This window comes from Pelobates fuscus, chromosome 12, assembly GCF_036172605.1.
Source record: "Pelobates fuscus isolate aPelFus1 chromosome 12, aPelFus1.pri, whole genome shotgun sequence".
Lineage (NCBI taxonomy): Eukaryota > Metazoa > Chordata > Amphibia > Anura > Pelobatidae > Pelobates > Pelobates fuscus.
Window position 1 is genome coordinate 8,381,081 of NC_086328.1, and position 20,857 is coordinate 8,401,937.

At 41.9% G+C, this 20,857-nt stretch overlaps 1 protein-coding gene across 2 annotated transcripts in view; it reads left to right on the top strand.

Moving 5' to 3' along the window:
- Positions 1–20,857, top strand: part of CDH13 (cadherin 13) — a 535,505-nt gene that overhangs the window by 255,472 nt on the left and 259,176 nt on the right. For both annotated transcript variants that reach the window (XM_063437863.1, XM_063437864.1), the window contains exon 4: positions 635–751. In XM_063437863.1, coding sequence (XP_063293933.1) covers positions 635–751 — 117 coding nt within the window. The remainder of the gene's footprint in view (positions 1–634; positions 752–20,857) is intronic.

Below are 20,857 nucleotides of genomic sequence, written 5' to 3' on the forward strand. Positions count from 1 at the left end.
AGGATTGTGTGAAGCTGGGGGGAGTGCTAGGATTGTGTGAAGCTGGGGGGAGTGCTAGGATTGTGTAAAGCTGGGGGGAGTGCTAGGACTGTGTAAAGCTGGGGGGAGTGCTAGGATTGTGTGAAGCTGGGGGGAGTGCTAGGATTGTGTGAAGCTGGGGGGAGTGCTAGGATTGTGTAAAGCTGGGGGGTGCTATGATTGTGTAAAGCTGGGGGGGGGGATGCTAGGATTGTGTAAAGCTGGGGGAGTGCTAGGATTGTGTAAAGCTGGGGGGAGTGCTATGATTGTGTGAAGCTGGGGGGAGTGCTAGGATTGTGTAAAGCTGGATGGAGTGCTAGGATTGTGTGAAGTTAGTGGGGAGTGCTAGGATTCTGTGAAGCTGGGGAGGGGGGAGTGCTTGTATTGTGTAAAGCTAATGGTGAATTTGTAGTGATTTATACATTACAGGTTTACATGGGTTGATTGATGTATTGATTTATTACCACTAACATGGCAGTGATTCAATTATGATTTATTACAGGTAAAATGTTAGTGATTGATGTACTGAATTATTACTGGTCATATTGTACTGATTGATATATTGATTTTTTTGATGGTATTGTGTTAGTAATTGATATACTGATTTATGTTGCAGAATATGCTTAAGGTTCCAAGACATCTGCCATTTCTGAGGCACAGAAGATCCATCGTAGCTCCTTCTATATCTGTTCCAGAGAGTCAAAGAACGCCTTTTCCAAAGAATGTAGGAACGGTAAGCATCAATGCTGTCATATAAAGATATTCTGTACTACATGATTCTGATACATTATATCCATATATCATCTCCAAATGTCGTATGGCACCCGAAATGGTGTTTGTTTACTCAATGACAGGGCTTTGGCTTCTTATGGCCCCTAACCAGCCTCTCTATGCCAGACAGTAACTTATTTCTTTAAGGTTAACAGAGAGCTCATCAGAATGGTAAGATTGCATCTCATAATCATAAATAAATTGAGCAAACATCCCAAAATGTGTGTATTGGTCTTCTTGCAGTAAACATGAATAATATGCTCCTATCACATGTGCGTTCCTATCCTGATAATGGGCTGATTAATAACGCCCCCTCATGTTCACATTAGTGTGATAACTAATCAATTCTAGTTGTGTGTTTTCATTTATACACATAGATACAAAAATAAATGAGAGCTCTGATTGTTTCAACATCTCTAAATGCAAAATAAATAATAAAATCTGAAGACATCCGATTTTCATCACACGTTCTTAAAGTCTCTTTTCATAATTACCGGATGTTTTAAAACATAATATTTTATGCCAGTGTGCAGGGCAGAAGAGTGAATGAACCATCGCCCAACTGTGAACAGCTGTTTAACCTTTTTGGGGCTCATCAACACAGCAATGGGTTTAAACGCATTGAACTAAGTGTTAATAAAGTTATGGAGCAAAAAGTGACTAAAGCCCCATGCTAATTTAATTTTCTGAAATACCACTGCACACTCCATTTATATGAAGTCGTAATGATAAAATCTTGCTCTAAGTTGAGCAACATTGATCACAAAATGGGTGAGGTAACTCTCCAGAGGGCAAACTTTGTCACTTTTTGCTCTTAACACAGCGTTCTGTTCCTAAATAAATGAAGATCTGGAACATTCGATATAGTGCAATGTATTCTAGCTAGTATCTTGACAAATCACACAGGATATTCACACATTTTCAGGGGTGACAATGAAATTAAAATGTTTAAGACACTCTTGGCAGCTTCATGCTTTGTGTCCAGATGGTGCGGGTGACAATTGCCGACTGTTATTGATGTGCCTCTTGCCTGGCTTGCAGTTACAAGCGCAGGGATATAACAATCAATTTTTGGTCCCCTTCCATATGTTACTCTTCCAACGTATTTGTCCACATCAAGTGAACTTCAGTACGGAGCAGCGGGACATAGAATCCTCCTTTAATTACAAAGATGGGCTATTTGTCAGTACACTGTTAGCAATGAAATATGTGCATTCTGTGGCATATAACCGCTATTATGATATTGATATTCACATACTTGTTTAATGTCTGACCATTTCACGTTGTGGCCTTACACGTCCTTTATGCTTAATCATGGCCATTTCAAAGTGCATTCCTTCCATTTTTAGAGGACTCATGTCATTGTTATCTTTATTTTTAAAGTCCTGGATTTAAAGACAATTTGTGAGCTTATGTTGGATTTGTGTATATTATTCTTCATTCATATTGATAATAAATCTAATATCTGCAGAGGGCTATTTAATAAGTTATTGACAAGCTAGCTAAGAATTTGGGAAGAGATACACAGAATATTGAAAACAATTGAGGATTTGTTTGTTTTCTTAACCCCTTAAGGACACATGACATGTGTGACATGTCATGATTCCCTTTTATTTCAGAAGTTTGGTCCTTAAGGGGTTAATAACCTTGTGCTATGTTTTCATCTAGGGATATATATCCCTATCTATATAAACCTAAAGGAACGCTCTAATATATAAAATAAATATATTTATTTTTAACATCGGAGTGTTCTTGTTGGTGTTTAGCGTCAAGGCCCCCCTAATATAAAAAGAATAAAAAATAGCTGTAATCGAATGCTAGGACAATTTTCTCACTGCAGCCACCCCATCTTTGGTGAAATCATCAGTAATGATGACTTTTGTCCAGTGCAATGCTTCTGTTATAGAAGCACCAAATCCATTTGAATGTGAAGACCTTTGATTTTTGAAGGTCTTGAGGAGGAAGGGATGGATCATTGTCTGAGAGCATCAGCTTAGTACTTTTAGCCAATCAGCACCTTCCTGCACTGGTCTACCTTCCAAATTAGACAAGCTGGTCAGTGACGTCTCCAGGAGTCATGCCTGACAAATTTGTCAGCATTTGTCAGCCCTTTGCTAACCTGCGCAGAAAAACATTAAAGTTGGCTGCCGTAGGGAGCATGGAGGTGGCACGCGAGGGAGCAGTAACCTTCCTGCAGTTCCTTTCTGCTCCCTTGCGCGCTGTTTAGTGACAAGATGTCACTCCGGCCCTGGCACCACTACAGAGAGCGCGCAGGGGAGCAGAGAGAAACTGCAGGAAGACTGAGAGGAGACACACTGGACGCCAGGGAAAGACCCACTCAGCTCTCCCAAAGGTAGGGAGGCTGGGTGGAAAATAATAGCAATTTGTGAGTGTGTGAGAAAATGTGTGTGTGTGTGTGCGCCTGTCACTGTATAGAAACATAGATTGTGACGGCAGATAAGAACCATTTGGCCCACCTAGTCTGCCCAATTTTCTAAATACTTTAATTAGTCCCTGGCCTTCTCTTATAGCTAGGATAACCTTATGCATATCTCACATGTGCTTAAACTCCCTCACTGTGTTAACCTCTACCACTTCAGCTGGAAGGCTATTCCATGCATCCACTACCATCTCAGTAAAGTAATACTTCCTGATATTATTTTTAAACCTTTGCCCCCTCTAATTTAAGACTATGTCCTCTTGTTGTGGTTGTTCTTCTTTTAACCCCTTAAGGACCAAACTTCTGGAATAAAAGGGAATCATGACATGTCACACATGTCATGTGTCCTTAAGGGGTTAAATATAGTCTCCTCTTTTACTCTCTCCACACACACAGCGACCCCTACTGCCCGGTGCTGGTATTGTAAATTCATCTCTGTTCTTACTGAGAAAAATACCGGTAATACTGCAATATCGGCACGGCCAGGCAGCCTCAAATAAATACCACCCAGGTGGAAACCCTAAGAGTAGTGTGTAAAAAAAATAAATAAAGAAAAAGAAAATATATTTTTTTAAATAAATCAATGGACCTATTCCATGGGCCTGGGCCTGGAGTTGCAGCTCTATCAGCCCCTATGTTAATCCGGCCCTGTCCTTGATAAGCACACAATGTAACCCCAATACTAGTGATGTACCGAACTGTTCGCTGGCGAACATAGCGTGTTTGTGTTCGCCACGGCGGGCGAACACATGCGCGGTTCGATCCGCCCCCTATTATATATATATATATATGTGTGTGTGTGTGTGTGTGTGTGTATATATATATATATATATATATATATATATATATATGTGTGTATGGGATTTGGTGTATAATGGGGGTGAAACATGTATGTATGTGTGCATGTGGGTGAAGAGATGATGTGTGTGAGCGGTGCACTGTGTATGCAATGGTGTACTCTGTGTTGGTGGGAGTGTACTGTATGTGGGGGGTGTACTGTACTGTATGTACTGTGTTCAGGGGGGTGTAGAAAGTGGGATAGGGAAGAGCTTTACAATTTTTACTTTAATAATTGTTTAAATTAAAAAAAAAAAAAAAAGAATATTCCCCTTTCCCTGATCTTACCTTGCAGGGAGGGGGTGGCACAATCAGATCCATGGTGGTTGAGAAGGCTGCCTATCCATCGGGTACAGGGGAGGTCATGAGATGATAGGTATCTCTCTTGAAGCTCAAGCACTTACACAGACTGACCCATTGTCAGGTCCTACTGTGTCGGCGTTGCCGTTACCCTGGCACTTCCTGGTAGACGGACAACCACGCCCCCTTCTCTGACGCGGTCTCCCAGCGCTACAAAGGGAGACCGCGCCAGATTCACATTGCTGGATTATTGTGGCTGCCCCGAGAACCTCAACCCGGCTATAATTATTTCTACTCACAATTACGTGTACCGAACCGGACTGGAAAACGCTTGACCTTCCTTCTCCTCACCTTGACCTCGGCTTGAATAACGGACCTCTACTCCTGCTCCTTTTGAAGTACTCTCTTGCCGGATTTAACACAAGTCTGGGAATATCTGCTTCTAAACGCTAAGTATTATTCTCAGTTATTCTGGACTCTGCCTGCTTGCTAATCAACCTCTCTCTGTTGCTACATAATAACAAAAAATCCTGTCTTTGGCAAAAACTACTAATGCTCTGAACTCTAGCCTTTCATGGGACTAATTATATACTACTTGCTACTCTGTTTCAAATCTACTGCTGCTTGCTCCACTGAAACAACTAACAGTCATCCAATATATTTAACCTGTACCTGTACTAAGTAAGTACATTCTCTTTTATTTAATTAAATAATCACTTCTACATCCATCTGCAGTTGTGTTCCATATATTAATAGAAGTAATCCTTACACCCATACACACACACAGACTTCCCACCCACACAGACTGACCCATACACATACACACACACACACACACACACAGACTGCTCCCCCACACAGACTGACCCATACACACACAGACTGCTCCCCCACACAGACTGACCCATACACACACACAGACTGACCCATACACACACACACACAGACTGCTCCTCCACACATTGACTCATCAATACATAGACTGATACCCACCCCTTCCCACACACACACACACACACACACAAACCCACAGACTGCCCACCCACAAAGACTGACCCACACACACACACACACAGACTGACCCCTCCCCCCCCATCCCCCTTAGTGATGCCATTGAAGGTGGTGCCTGACTGACACCTCCTCTCCAGCACAACAAGTGAGAAGACTATCTCTGCAGTATTAAAGGGAAACTATAGTGCTAGGAAAAAACAAACTTGTTTTCCTGGAACTATAGCATCCCCCTCTGTCAAGCCATTGGTGTGAACGTATCAGTTTATCTGACATTCTGAGTCTCTTGTGTTTAATAAAAATTAAAGGGACATTAGAATCTAAGGAATAAAGCAGTGTATTCAAATATAAATTATCCTACATTCAGAGTCTCTTTTGTTTAAGAAAAAAGTTAAAGGGACAAAAAAAGGCTCAAAAGTAATGAAAAAAGAAAATAATCCAGCAACTTTAGATCTGGACTCTAGTTCACTGCACTTAAAAATAATTGTTTCCTGGTATTTTTGTATCTGTATACGTCTTGTATACAATTGAGTAACCATTAAATTATATTTAAAGAAAATAAGAATCCTGCCTCAGACATCAGGAAGCTTGGGGGTAGCGAGGAAGTAGAGATAACATAACCTGGTCCCTCCTCTACTAAGTCACCTGAAACCACAACAATCTAATATCCATTCCATGTAACTCTCACTATAATTCCTCCTTTAAGGCTGCCCTCTGGAATGCACACTCTGTGTGCAGCACCATTAAATCTACTTCCATCCATGAGCTATTTATCTCACACTCCCTAAACCTACTTGCACTTACAGAAACATGGCTCTCTCCCTCTGATACTGCTACCCCTGCCTCACTATCCTTTGGTGGTCTTCACTTTACCCACAACCCAAGACAAACTGAGAGTAAAGGTGGCGGTGCAAAGAGAATGTACACAAATATGGTATACTTAGTACAATGAGTGGAACACCTCCTGATTTTCCTATAATAAAAACACATACATAGTGTAATATTGTTTCAAAGGGAACATAAATCGGTAGAGGGTAATGGGTCACTCACAGTATGTAGAGCCACATATAGCATATACACACAAATATCTGTATTCCTAACGCTATAGTGTTACTTTAAGTCAGTTTACTACAGCCAGTTAATGTAACCTAAAGCATGTAGCAGTTTATTAAAATCATTGAAATCCCTTTCCTAACTAATTAAGCAAATTAGGCAGCATTTGTGGGTGATTATTGCAGTGTTAGAAGGTCCTTCTGCTGGGCATATAGATCTTGGCAGCAGATTACAGTAAACAAGTTCTTTCCTAACTGTACAGCTGGTAGACCAGCCCCATGCAAGATCTGCTTATTTTAACAGTTTGGAAACCGTTGTGAAGAAAGTATGAGTGCAACTAAACCTGAATTGCCATAAAATAATCTGAGGAAATCCAGGAGCGTTCAGAGGCAAAAATCAAGATTTCACTCACTACATTTATCTGTCTTCAAATTAAGTAGGACGGCTCCTAAATGGACATGCATGTTCACTAGATCTGTGATTGAAAAGTTGTTGGTAGTCAAAAATTATTGACACCTGGCAAAAAATAACATGTGTGACCTTTTAAGCCCATCAGGTGTAGCACTGGCTGAATATATTTTGCCAAACAAACCAACCCTGAAACAGGCACATTGAAACAAATAATTGTGTGAGGGCCCACCCTCACATTGCTGTCTATAGTAGTAGAGATTAAAAGGAACCTCGGCTATCCTTGTTAACAAGGGATCAGAAGACCCCATTTGTTTTGTATTATTTATGAGAAGCCGATCAGCTCTCCTCTTAACTCATACAACCTTCCTCTGCCGTCTCCCACCTACTGTGCTTTCTCCTCCCAAACACTTTGGGTACATTATGATCACTGGGCTCCCTCACATCCCTTCGTGTATTTGTCGATTTGTATCTTTAGATTGTAGCTTGTTTGGGCAGAGCCCACTTCAGCTATTGTTCTTAAATGTAATACATACTTTGTTAGAGTTAAAGGAACACTGTAGGCCCTTAGTTCCAGAGAAACTTCAATGTTTACATTGCAGCACTTAGTCAGCCTCTAGTGGATGTCTACCACACAGCCACTAGAGGGCTATCTAGATTGAAACAGACCTTTGGTCTGGTACGCTCTGCATCAGGAGTCCCAGGGTCAGATTTTTCCCCATAGGAAAGCATTGCTTCCATGCTTTCCTATGGGGAGGCCTAATGCAAGTAGGGGGAGCTACAGTGCCAGGAACAAAGCTTTGTATTCCTGGCAATATACTATCCCTTTAAATGTTTCTCCTATTGTCAGCAGTGTAGAATATGTCGGTGCTATAATGTAATTCTATGTATATATATATTATTTTTTTTTACTATAAACTAAATTTGCTAATTTTTATTTATTTATTTTCTTTCTTTAACCCCTCACCACCCCAGCTAGTCCATTGACTTTGGTACTATAATGCTGCATAATGAATGTACTCATGGACGGTTCAGACACTGCTGACCGCACAACTCAATATTTGCATAGTGATTCAAGACTTTATGCAGTTTGGTCATTGATTTGTCCAAAGTGATCAATACGTTTGGAGAGAACATGACATTTCATATGGCTACACAATACTTAAACTAAAATCCTGAGAAACAAAGTTCAGTTTGTTTCATAACACAATTAAAGGATCACTATAGTGTCAAGAAAACACTATAGTGCCGTGAGGGTGCCCCCACCCTCAGGGTGTCTCACCCGTGGCGCTGAAGGGGTTAAAACTAATTTAGCAGCTTACCTTAATCCAGCGCCAGGCTCCCTCTGCGCTGGTGACCTCTCCTCCCCCGCCGACGTCAGCGGGGCTGAATGTGCATGCGCGGCAAGTGCCACACGCGCATTCAAGCTGGCAATAGGAAAGTATTTTTCAATGCTTTCCTATGGACGCTCTGCGTGATGGAGGCATAATATGCCTCCAGCGCCGCAGATGCGCGTCTAGTGGCTGTCTCTGAAACTGCTATGTTTGCATCTGCAGGGTTAAAACCTGAGGGACCTGGCACCCAGACCACTTCATTGAGCTGAAGTGGTCTGGGTGACTATAGTGTCCCTTTAAGACTTGTTGAAGGAAGGTTATTTTAGACTGTATGCCTGAAAATGTTAGAACTCACTGTAGCATTACTTTGAATACCAAGGTGCTCCTATATAGATGTGCTAGTGAATAAGAAATGGATGGCACAATTATGACCGATCCTTCCTTATAGTCATGGGGAAAAGACAGTACAGTCTCTTTAAATTCTGTTTTTACATGTCATGACATAATCATCTGTTCCTTAACAGGTCCTTACATTAGGTGAACACAACCTCAGATGGTCAGCAACACATGACATATTACACTGTGTCATGATTTATTTAACAAAATTAAAACCAAAATTAAGAAGCCATGTGTTAAAAAATACACCTTATGATTCAATAGCTTGTACAACCACCTATCACAGCAATAACTTGAAGTAATTATTTTCTGTCTGACTGTATCAGCCTTTTACAGTTCATTGGGGTTTGCTGGTATTTGTTTATATACAGCTTTCTTAAGGTCCTGCCACAGCATTTCAATCGGGTTGAGGTCTGGACTTTGACTGGGCCATTGCAACACCTTGATTCTTTTATTTTTCAGCCATTCTGTTGTAGATTTACTGGTGTGCTTGGGATAATTGTCCTGTTGCATGACCCAATTTTGGCAAAGCTGTAGCTGTCAGACAGATGGCCTCAGTAATTTAGTATACAGAGGAGTTCATGGTCGATTCAATGACTGCAAGGTTCCCAGGTCATGTAGCTGCAAAACAAACCCAAACCATCACCCTTTACCACCGTGCTTGACAGTTGGTATGAGATGTTTGTGCTGATATGCTGTGTTTGGGTTTCGCCAAACTGACACTGTACATTACAGCCAAACATCTCCACTTTGGTTTTATCTGTCCAAAGGTCATTGTTCCTGAAGATTTGTAGTTTGTTCAGATGCAACTTTTTAGAGACAATAGGCTTTCTTCTGGCAACCCTTCCGAACAAACCATACCGTAGAGTCTGAGATGGGCATATTGGCAATTTCTCAGAGCATTGCACGGTTTGACCTTGGGGTGAATTTGCTGGGAAGTCCACTCATGGGAAGACTGGCCACTATCTTGAATGTTTACATTTTTGAATAATCGTTCTCACTGTAGAATCATGGACTTTACATTGTTTGGAAATGGCTTTAAAACTCTTCCCAGTTTGAAGGGCGGCAGCAATTGCTTCTCTAAGATCATTGCTGATGTATTTCCTCCTTGGCATTGTGTTAACACACACCTGACCAGACCAGCACACTGCTAAAACGTTGTCACACTTGCTGATGATCAATTAATCTGCTACCTAGCCTCTTAATTCCTATGAAAGCAGTATGCGTGTACTTAGGTTTTCACACATGGCTTCTTAATTTTGGCTTCATTTTGTTAAATAAATTGTGACACAGATATGTAATTTGTTGTTGTTCATCTGAGGTTGTATTTACCTAATGTTAAGACCTACTAAGGAACAAATGGTTGTTATGTCACGATATGTAAAATTATAGAAATCAAAGTTTTCTTTGTCTAATGACTGTATGTCCTTCCTTCCCTTCGTGCCCCTTCCATTCTCCTTCCCTTCCCTCCCTTTGCTATTTAGGAGACGATTAACATAGGGACCTGCTTTCTTTTAAAGAGGAAAACTGAGATTTAAAATCATCATCTTGGTCTTAAAAATATAGTTTTAAATAGATCTTGCAAACACTTTTACATTCTGATTGTGTGAGCTAAAAAAAGTTTTCAGTCTGTTCTGTTTACTGGAGGGTGAAATGCGTTACATCAAGCATGTCAAACTTGCAGCCCACGGGCCGCATGCGGCCCACAAGGACCATCTTTGCAGCCCTGCGAGCCGCGAGTACATGCTGATGTTATAGCAGAGTAGGCACCTGCTTTCCCCACATTGCAGGTGCCTACTCTGCTAACACTTACCCGGCCGGGGAGGAGGGCCAGCGAGGGAAGTGAATGACGTCATATTCCGGCACCCGACTTCACTAAACCGTGCGTGGGAGCAGTGAGGAGCAGATAGAAGGACCCCAGGGAGATGCCCCACATTGGCTCCAAAAGGTAGGGAGCAATAAAGAAAAGTATGTGTGTGTGTGTAAGAATGTGTAAGTGTGTAAATGTGTCTGTCAGTTTGTGTGTGTGTGTGTCTGTCAGTGAGTATGTGTGTGTCTGTCAGTGTATGTGTGTGTCTGTCAGTGTGTGTGTGTGTGTCTGTGAGTATGTGTGTGTCTGTGAGTGAGTGTGTGTCTGTGAGTGTGTGTGTCTTTCAGTGAATATGTGTATGTGTCAGCAGGAGGATCAGATTTGGCACAGGGTGGTAGAGGGGGTGGCTGTGGTTTAGTAGAGGGGGTGCTGTTTTTTTTTTTTTGTACTGTACTTTTTAAAATAAACCTACGCTTCTATGAAAATTTAAGGTATTTTTTTTTTTTTTTGTGGCTCGCATAAACGTAAACCTTGTTTATGTGGCCGGTGCCAGACTTTGAGTTTGACATGCTTGTGTGGAGAGACCCATGGATAAATATTTATCTGGACTAAACAATGCACACTAGCAGATTGTTTTGCTCTTTGTGTTAATGTTCGCATTTTGTATCATGTTCCTTTTGCTATCAAGACACGTGGTTGGACAGAAATGAATTATGTCTGTGAATTAATTTTACTGCATACTCTGTCAGCGATTCTGTGCTGGTTTTAAAGGAGATAATATGACAAAAATGCAAAGAAGTTGACATTATGGGAAGAGATTAAATCAGCTGTTTTGCTTTTCCTAGTTTTTCTAGTGAAAATATGAAAGCTATTTTATGATTGATTGCACCTGTATTCCTCACTAAAATTTGAGCAACCAGGCCATGTTTCCAGATTCTACAACCTGTTCATGATTGGATAGGGAAATATCATTCATACGTTAGCTGCCCATTGGCCCGTTTGGAACATAAAAGCACCAGTACATATACAAAATCATTCTTGTTTTTACCTTTAAGCCCTTAACGCCGGATGACGGACCGTGTCCGTCATGCTGGGGAAGCACTTAATGCCAGATGACGGACCCAGTCCTTCATGCACTAAAATTAACCACAGATCGCAGGGTTAACGCTCCTCCACGAGGCAGACCGCAAGCACCTGATCGCGCTGTCCCTGCAGTCAGAGCGAGCACATGTGCTGCAGGGACTTCTGATCTGCCTCCCTGGGCTTCTGCGGTCAGTGTGAAGAGGAAGGAGACGGATCAGTGCTGCTGATCTTCTCTCTGTGTAAAAAATTAAGTAAAAGTTAACCTTCCCCCCCATTTCCCTGCTTTAATAAAATTAACCCCTCCCTTGCCAGTTGATCACTTACTACAGTGATCAGTTGCCTATAGTGATCAAAATACAGATCATGGGGGCGGGGCCTAACACTCATGGCAACCAGACACATCTTGCTGCTAATCAGCACCCGTTGGCAACATACCAGAGCTCTGACAGACCAGGTCCACATAACAGCGGTCGACCCGTGGAGCTGGAGGGATGGCCGTTCTCCCAGCACGGAGGGTCCTGGACACTTGCTGAAACCTCCTAGGGCCCCGTTACCCCTTTGGACCGGTGGGGGTTATCCCGGTCTCCACCAGGCAAGCTCGCACCTTCACATCTCTTCCGTGCGGCTAAACATCGAAGGCAGACAGCTCCCACGTGGTCACACTAAAATGGCCGACGGCGGCGCTGCAGTTCCACGGACCGAGAGAGGAAACCCTTTGTGGTGCACTGAATTGATGCCCAAGACTCACCCAGCCAGAGCAAACAACATGAGGGACTCCTCGATGGAACTCGACCTCCTCAAACATCACCCCAGGAAAAGGCTCCAAGACAGGCAAGCATCATAGCAGCCTGCATATCTATGCTTACCCACACGGCAGCGACGCTCCCTTGACATGGACGTAAGGCCTACTCTGGCTGAGCACAACTCACCAACGATTCTGAAGCCTGCGCCAATGACCTGCACCGGGAAAGCGCCTAAGGAAATCATCCCCTTGCACCAACTCCACTATGCGGCAGTCTGCACCACGGTACTAAGGCTTGACAGGAACTGTGTCCATACTCACCCAACAACCGAGAGACACAATGAAGGCGGACTACAATTACCGCATTCAGAAGTGGGACTCTGGGACTCTGTGAACCTCTTGGGTATTATACAGGGACTCTCCCCACGCACAGAATGGGCTAACTTTTTAGTATCTCTCTTATGATCAGAGAAGGCATAGACTCCAGTCCATCAGGCTATACCACAATTAAAGCATATACCATTGTAATATACCTCAGCTAGCCCCATCTGATGTTGTGGTGGTTGTAGATATTGATAAGCATGCTCCCTCTCCGTTAGGGTTATTGTTAAAGTTAAAGCTATATTAATTTTACTTTCCTGCCTATTGACGCTGATAACACAATATGCCATATTGTGCTTGGTGGTAATATACTCGAAGAACGATCATAATTAAGCTTGCAACTCTAAACTCTTACAACATAGTCAGTTAGGAAATCGGAATCCGTAACTCTTAAGCACTCACTCGTACCTGACACGTTGATTTAACTCTTAAAGAAACTACATTATATAAATCCATAAAATGTGCAATGTTTAGTTTTGCCACGCACTTGTTCTTATATGTTGACAGATATGCTGACAATCGCTATTGTGGCATTGCCTGCCTCGTTGTAATTTTTGTTATTTCAATAAAATAAAGAATAAAAAAAAAATAAAAATACAGATCACAATATTAGACTGTGATCTGATTTTTTTTTTCTAACCCCTGAGGGTTAACTTACTTTTTTTTTTTTATTAACCCTCAGGGATTCAATGTATTTAATTAATTAATTTAAATATTTTAAATAATATTTTTTGCTAGCTGCGGTGGAATTTTTGGGGAATTTACTGTTAGTGCTGCTTACTGCTATTTAGGGGTTAACGGTAAAAAAGTTTTACAAAGTAAAAAGACAGTATAGCTGAGCAACATATAAAGTATTATACATTTGTAGCACACATAAGGTTTGCAAAATATACTGTGCAAACTTGCTTTGTGTGTCAAAAAGGCAGAAAAAATGCTTATTACCACTACACTTGGTACAAGCTAGCGGCAAAATTACCCCACACTAAGGTTCAAAATATGCTTTTTGAAATACCCTGGGGTGTCTACTTTAAGAAATGGTATGCTTTATGGTGTATCTGGAATATGTAGCCCGCTCAAGTGCTCCAAAGTGGGACACGGACACATCAAAACCCTCCATGAAAATTCACACTTAAAAACCTGAACTTGTCACGTCTCTTTGACAGCACTGTAACTTCACAAAATAGTGTCTAGGTCATACATTGAACATATTGTTTTACTCAGAAGATGTAACATAATTTGGGGGGTTTATGACAGTGGTATATATCAATAAATACTCCGCAAAAATGCAACATGTATGTAAAAATTAAATTTTTTCCCCCACACCACAAACATTGACATAAATTGGTTAAAAATATTTACGCCATATAAGATACCCCTGGTTGTCTACTTTATCAAATGGAAGCCTTTTTACTCACACTGATATAAATACCCCAAAATGAGACATAAACCCGTCAAATCCATCTATGAAAATTCCAACTATAGAAACTGAAATAGCCTTGTCTCTTATATGGCACTGTAGCTTCACAGTATGTTGCCAAAGACTTACACTGGGGGTATCGTTATACTCAGCAAATGTAGCTGAACACAATATGGGGTTCTGTACAGGGATAGCACACACCAGCCTTACGAAATACACATTACAAAAACCTTGTTATATGTTTATATGCCAAAATAGTGAAAACACAATCGTACTTCAATATTTAGCAGAGATTGGCGATTAAATGGCTATGTAAAAAGTGTCAGAATAACCTTGGGTAAATAGCCTGTGATGTCTACTTTATATAAATATATACTTTTGTGTGGCAATTTTGTTTTCTGTGATGGCTACTAAACATACCAACTTCTAAAATTGTTTCACATTGAAATTTTTTTTCAGTCCTTGTATTTTGTGACCTGTAACTTTCAAAATAAGCTGAAATCCTATACATATTATGTACTCTATAAATCAAGACACATACATGACTTTATTTAGAATTACTTTTTCTAAGGTGGACATATTATATTATCCACACGCTATTATTGCCAAAACTGTGAAAAAGAATGTTATTTCTTTCCCCCATTTTTGGCATTTGTTTTATAGTTAATGAAAATGTATCTATGTATATGTCACATCAAATTAAAGCCCTTTTTGCCCTCTAAAAAAACAGTATACAATATGTGATGGTGCAATAAATGACAGAGATGCAAATTGTGTTTGAACACAAACAGCAAAAAAAAATGCAAAAATGGCTTGTGTCCGTAAGGGTAAGACAAGCTTTTGAAGCTGCATCCTAAGGGGTTAATTGGAGCAAAAGAGAGATAAACACACTATTTATAAAACGTGTACAACATTGTATTCCAACATCAGGGCAGATAGGAACATATAAACTGATCAGCATTATCAGAAAGAAATGAGATACAAAACAGAAAAATGAGTAGAAAAAGTGTTGGAAGGCATTGTCTGTCCATGTAGGAAGGCTAGGTTAAAGATAACGGCTGAATAAAGCTAGAAGTTAGTTTATTAGCATAACTTGTTCATTGTCAACATAAGCAATGGGATGCTTGGTACTTATGGCACATTAGTATATTTTTTGCATTCATAAGTAGACCACACAATTGTTGATTTTTTGCTTTCCGTTACTGAATCATAAACAAGAAAGATGTATTTTACTATTTTGTTTGGTGACTTCATTGTGAACTTGGATCATAATAACAAAACACTTTACTAACAATGTTTTAAAAAGACTTGCAAAGGGGGCGTGGCCTGACCGCTGAAGGAAACTGACGTGTAGGCGATCAGCTCCCAGGGAGAACCCGTTCACTACAGCAAATAGACGAGCAATACTTAGTTAAATCACCCCGAATATAACAACCCGACCTCGGGAGAAGATGGCACAAAGGTCGTCGAAAAAAATAAAAACAAAAATGACAGACTTACAAATTGCGGCCTTGCAATCGCCGAAACGCCGGGCGCAAGATGGCGCGACTAGGCCCACATCACCGGCCTCGAGTTCTGGCAGGAGCGACGACACGATCATTTCAGCGACTCTCACCCCGGCTACAGACTCATCAATTCAGAGAATGCTGGCTGACCTGCGAACATCACTGCAGAAAGACTTTGCCAAGATGGCGGAGACCATCACAGCGGACATCAAAAGCTTAGGTGAGCGGACAGGCCACTTAGAGACGAAGACAGAGGAAATAATCACTGCTCATAATAACATGGCCCAGGCATATGACACTCTAAATAGCAAACTCACCTCCATTACCAACAAGCTAGCAGACCATGAAGATAGGGACCGGCGGAATAATATTCGCATCCGCGGTATCCCTGAAGATGTGAGCCCCGCGGACCTAGGGGTCTATGCTAGAAACCTGTTCCAAAGCTTACTACCTAACATCCCTGCCCAGGCCTTGCTACTAGATAGGATTCACCGTCTACCCAGGCCCAAACATTTGCCTACAACAGTCCCAAGAGACACTATAACAAGAATGCATTATTTCACCACAAAAGAAGAAATCATGCAAGCCGCAAGAAAAACCCATCCATTACCAGGCGAATACAGCAAAATTCAATTATACACAGATTTATCAGCAACCACATTAGCGACCCGCAAGACCTTTACACGCATTACTAAAGCACTTCGATTGTCAAATATCCCATATAAATGGGGATTTCCAACAAGACTCATCATAAAACACAACGGCGTGGAACATCACCTTAACACCCCAGAAGCTGGAGAAAAACTACTCACCGAATGGGAGATTAGGATGGACGACGCCATATCCACAACATCAAGTCAGAAGCCTTTTCCTACACCACCGAGGAAACTGACACATACATGGCTCACTGCAATTACAGATAAGTGAGGTATTTGACCCAGAGTTGCTTCCACGACCTTCTGAGGTTGCCGGAGACTAGATTCACACACTACTACCCCCTAACACCATGCTCATTTAGTCACTAAGATTATCACCACCCTAATGCACTGTACCTATCAATGTCAACACGACACAGGACTCCACTCACAATAAACATATGTGAATGAGCCCGGGGCCTCAAATGTGGAGACTTTCTCCAGCCCTTCCCGGATTTTTCTGAGGAATACATAAGGGTTCTCCCCCCCCCACCTATGGGCTATGCAGCCTATTAATCGGCCATCGACTAGGTCTCACTCGAGAGACACTGTTTGTGTACATAGTTTGTTCTTTATTCTCTGTTTTCCCCCTCCCTTTACACCTCCCCTCTTCACATGGTGGACCCATAGCGACTTTACATTAATCCACTTATTGCTAGACCCTTCAGCAGCCCAAAGAACATACCTCGCCAGTTATACACCACTAACATACCAACAAGCCAAGAATATTCCATCACTCCCTAGAATGGCTACACATTTTTTCACTAAGCACCAACCCAAGAGGCATAATGACGCTTAACATTCTCTCCCTAAATGTCAAGGGCCTCAATTCACCACACAAGCGCAGACTGGCCTTAGAAGAAGCCACAAAACAGGATGCCCAAATTGCATTCTATCAAGAAACGCACTTCCAATCCCACCACCAACCAAAATTCTCCTCTAAGCGCTACCCGATAGGATATCACTGTACTTACAAAAAGAAAAAGAGAGGAGTAACAATCATGATCAGCAAAGATGTAGCCTTTCAATTAGTCAAAAAGATAGCAGATAAAGAAGGCAGATACCTAATACTATTATGCCTAATTAATAATATAGAAATGACCCTGGTCAATATATACGGCCCGCATAACGACCAACACCAATTCATGGATAAAATCATCACACTCACGCTTACCCACAAATTTGGCGACATAATTATAGGGGGGGACACGAATTGCCTTTTAGACGCAAATTTAGACACTACCTCAGCAAACAAAGTAAACGTACACACAGCTAAACATCGACTTCGCTCCACTGTTCTTCTGAACAAAATACTACAAAACCACGGATTTCTAGATGTGTGGAGATCCCTCAACCCCCAACAGCGGGATTATTCCTTCCATTCCATGAGTCATGCATCATATTCAAGGATAGATAGGTTCTTAATCCCCACTTCTCAGATCACAAAAGTCGACAACACGCAGATTGGCGTCATGACATGGTCAGACCATGCCCCTATCATGCTGACAATGAAAACTAGCTACCCCACGCATGGCAGGCGTTCATGGCGCCTCAACGACTCACTGCTAACAGACCATACCCTAATTGCACAACTTAAAGTGGAAATGGAGACCTATTTCACACTTAATGACACTCATGACATAAGAAAAGATACGTTGTGGCAAGCACACAAGGCCGTACTCAGGGGACAACTTCTAAAACACTCCAGTTATAACAAACGACAACGCATCGCAAAATACACTAGCTTACTTACTGAACTGGCAGGTCTCACCCAAACCAACAAAACATCACCTTCACATGAAGTCACTACTAAAATCCTTCAAATTCAAGCCCAGCTTAAAGACATGGAACTGGCGAAAACTACCTATCTTCTCTCAAAGATGAAGCACAAATTCTTTAAAGAAGGAAACAGAGCCGGGAAAATTTTAGCAACTCAACTTAAAGCACGAGCACTGACGTCAAAGATAGCCTACCTCCAAACAGAGGAGGGGAACAAAATAACTAACCCTCAAGACATAGTGGAAGAGTTTAAGCTATACTACAGCAAGCTATATAACATAGCCAACGATAACGCCTCATCCACTCCAAACCAAGATGACGTTGATGACTTTCTACGAGACGTCCATCTCCCGCAAATAACGGAAGAAGACTGCCACGCTCTGACTCAACCCTTCACAGAGCAGGAGGTACTCCAGACCATTGCTCAACTACCAAAACACAAATCACCTGGCCCAGATGGCTTTACCAATATCTATTACCAGACATTCCGCTACACTCTCGCCCCACACATGACTAAGCTGTTTAATCACTGCTTCCAAACGGGCACTATGCCCCCTGAAATGCTGCAGGCTCATATATCCACACTGCCGAAACCAGGGAAACCGCCCACTAAATGCTCCAACTTTAGACCTATCTCCTTATTAAATTGCGACACCAAAATATATGCCAAATTGATCGCCAACAGGCTAGCCAAAATATTACCCAAGATTGTACATAACAACCAATCTGGTTTTATTAAAGGACGTCAAGGATGCGACAATACCAGAAAAATCCTGAATATACTGTCACATATAGAAACGCATGGCACTGAGAGCTTACTATTGGCTTTAGACGCAGAAAAAGCCTTCGATAGGTTGAATTGGGCTTATATGACATCTGTCTTGAAAAAATACAACTTCCCCACAACACTTATACAGGGGATGATGGCATTATATGGGTCGCCTTCAGCACGAGTTTCTAATGCGGGATTTACCTCTGCACCCTTTAATCTCACAAACGGCACAAGGCAGGGTTGTCCGTTATCTCCGCTCTTATTTATCCTATCGCTAGAACCACTAGCCTACAAAATCAGACAAGACCCGATGATCTCCGGAATACAAATACAAGACACTGAACACCGTCTGGCTATGTTCGCTGATGATATACTGCTCTCTCTCAGCCATCCCGAAAGATCACTGCCAAGGCTCCTTTCACTCCTCACGACCTATGGTCATGTGTCATATTATAAACTCAACAAATCCAAAACTCAAGCACTGCCAATCAATTTACCGTCGCATACAAGCCAACTACTCAGCAAAACACACCAGTTTGAATGGAGACAAGACCACATCACTTATCTAGGGGTGAAATTAGCTCTCCATAAACAAAGGATGATAGCACTCAATTATACCCCCCTACCGAACTCATGCATTGCAGATTTCCAAAAATGGAAGAAAGTGCAGCTATCCTGGTTAGGAAGGATCCAAACCATTAAAATGATGGTACTCCCCAAAATTCTATATATTTTCAGGATGCTACCCCTTCCACTTCCAAATATATGGTTTAAGAAAATCCAAACCACGCTTCACAAATTTGTTTGGGGCACAAAGAAACCTCGTCTACCATTACACCTCCTTCAGACGCCTCCGAGAGAGGGAGGCCTGGGGTTGCCTAAAATACAAACCTACTACAAAGCAGCCATACTTGAAGCGGCCATCAGACTACATGCTCCAAAGAACACATTCCAATGGACGAATATGGAAGATGACACTACTAACTCACGCCCACTACTACTCACCCTGTGGACCCCAAAACAATATAGGCAAACTGCGCTCGAGACATACCCTACTACTGCGCTCACCATGAAAATCTGGGACGATCTACACGCTGAATACTCAGACAACAAGAAATTTAGCCCGCTAGCACCTATAGCGGCATTGGAAGCAGTTTCACCTTGGCTAGATATGAGACCCTGGATGAAGCTGGGAATTCGTCATATCAAAGACTTATGCACCCACTCAGCGATATCCCCTTTTCCAGTTCTGCAAAAGAAATATGATTTACCGTGTGCCTTTATCTTCCAATATCTGCAACTAAAAAGTTTGATCGATACCAAAGTTCAGTTTCAAAGAAACACACTTAACCCTAAAAGAGAATATCAAACGCTGTTCCTTAACAGATGCTTCTCTGCACCCTTGAAGCCGAAAACACTATCCCTATGCTACCAAGCGTTATTGGACAGACACAAACCCCACTCATTTCAATATGTAGCGCAATGGAAGAAAGAAGGTCTACCTGAACTCACGAATGATCAATGGCTCCAGTCCTTGAACGCACTCCGAGGCATTACATCATGTTTTTCACACATAGAGGCTCACAAAAAGTTGATTCACAGGTGGTATCTTACACCACACAGGCTGGCCAACATCTACCCTACAATACAACCCACATGTTGGAGATGCAATGCCGCAGTGGGAAATATGATCCACATCTGGTGGAGCTGCACGATGGTCAAACCATTATGGACATATGTAAGGGAACAGATAAAAGGAGGCACTGGGATGTCACACGAACTCACACCTCTGCTTAGCCTTATGCTACTTTTCCCGGATACATGGACTAGGGACAGTAAACAGGTGGCTACGATTGTTATTCTGGCAGCCAGAAACCTTTTGGCACTCCACTGGAAGAGTGCGTATTGTCCCACACGCAAAGACTTAATAAACAAAACATACCAATATTACAGATACGAAATACTCTCTTCGGAATCCCCGGAGAAGAAGAGGAGGTTGGAGGCATCATGGACATTATGGTTTGAATACATACGCATTGCCCACCCTCAGACGCCTTTCTGTCGACAGTGACTACTAGACAGTAGAAGCACATAACTACACTTTAGAA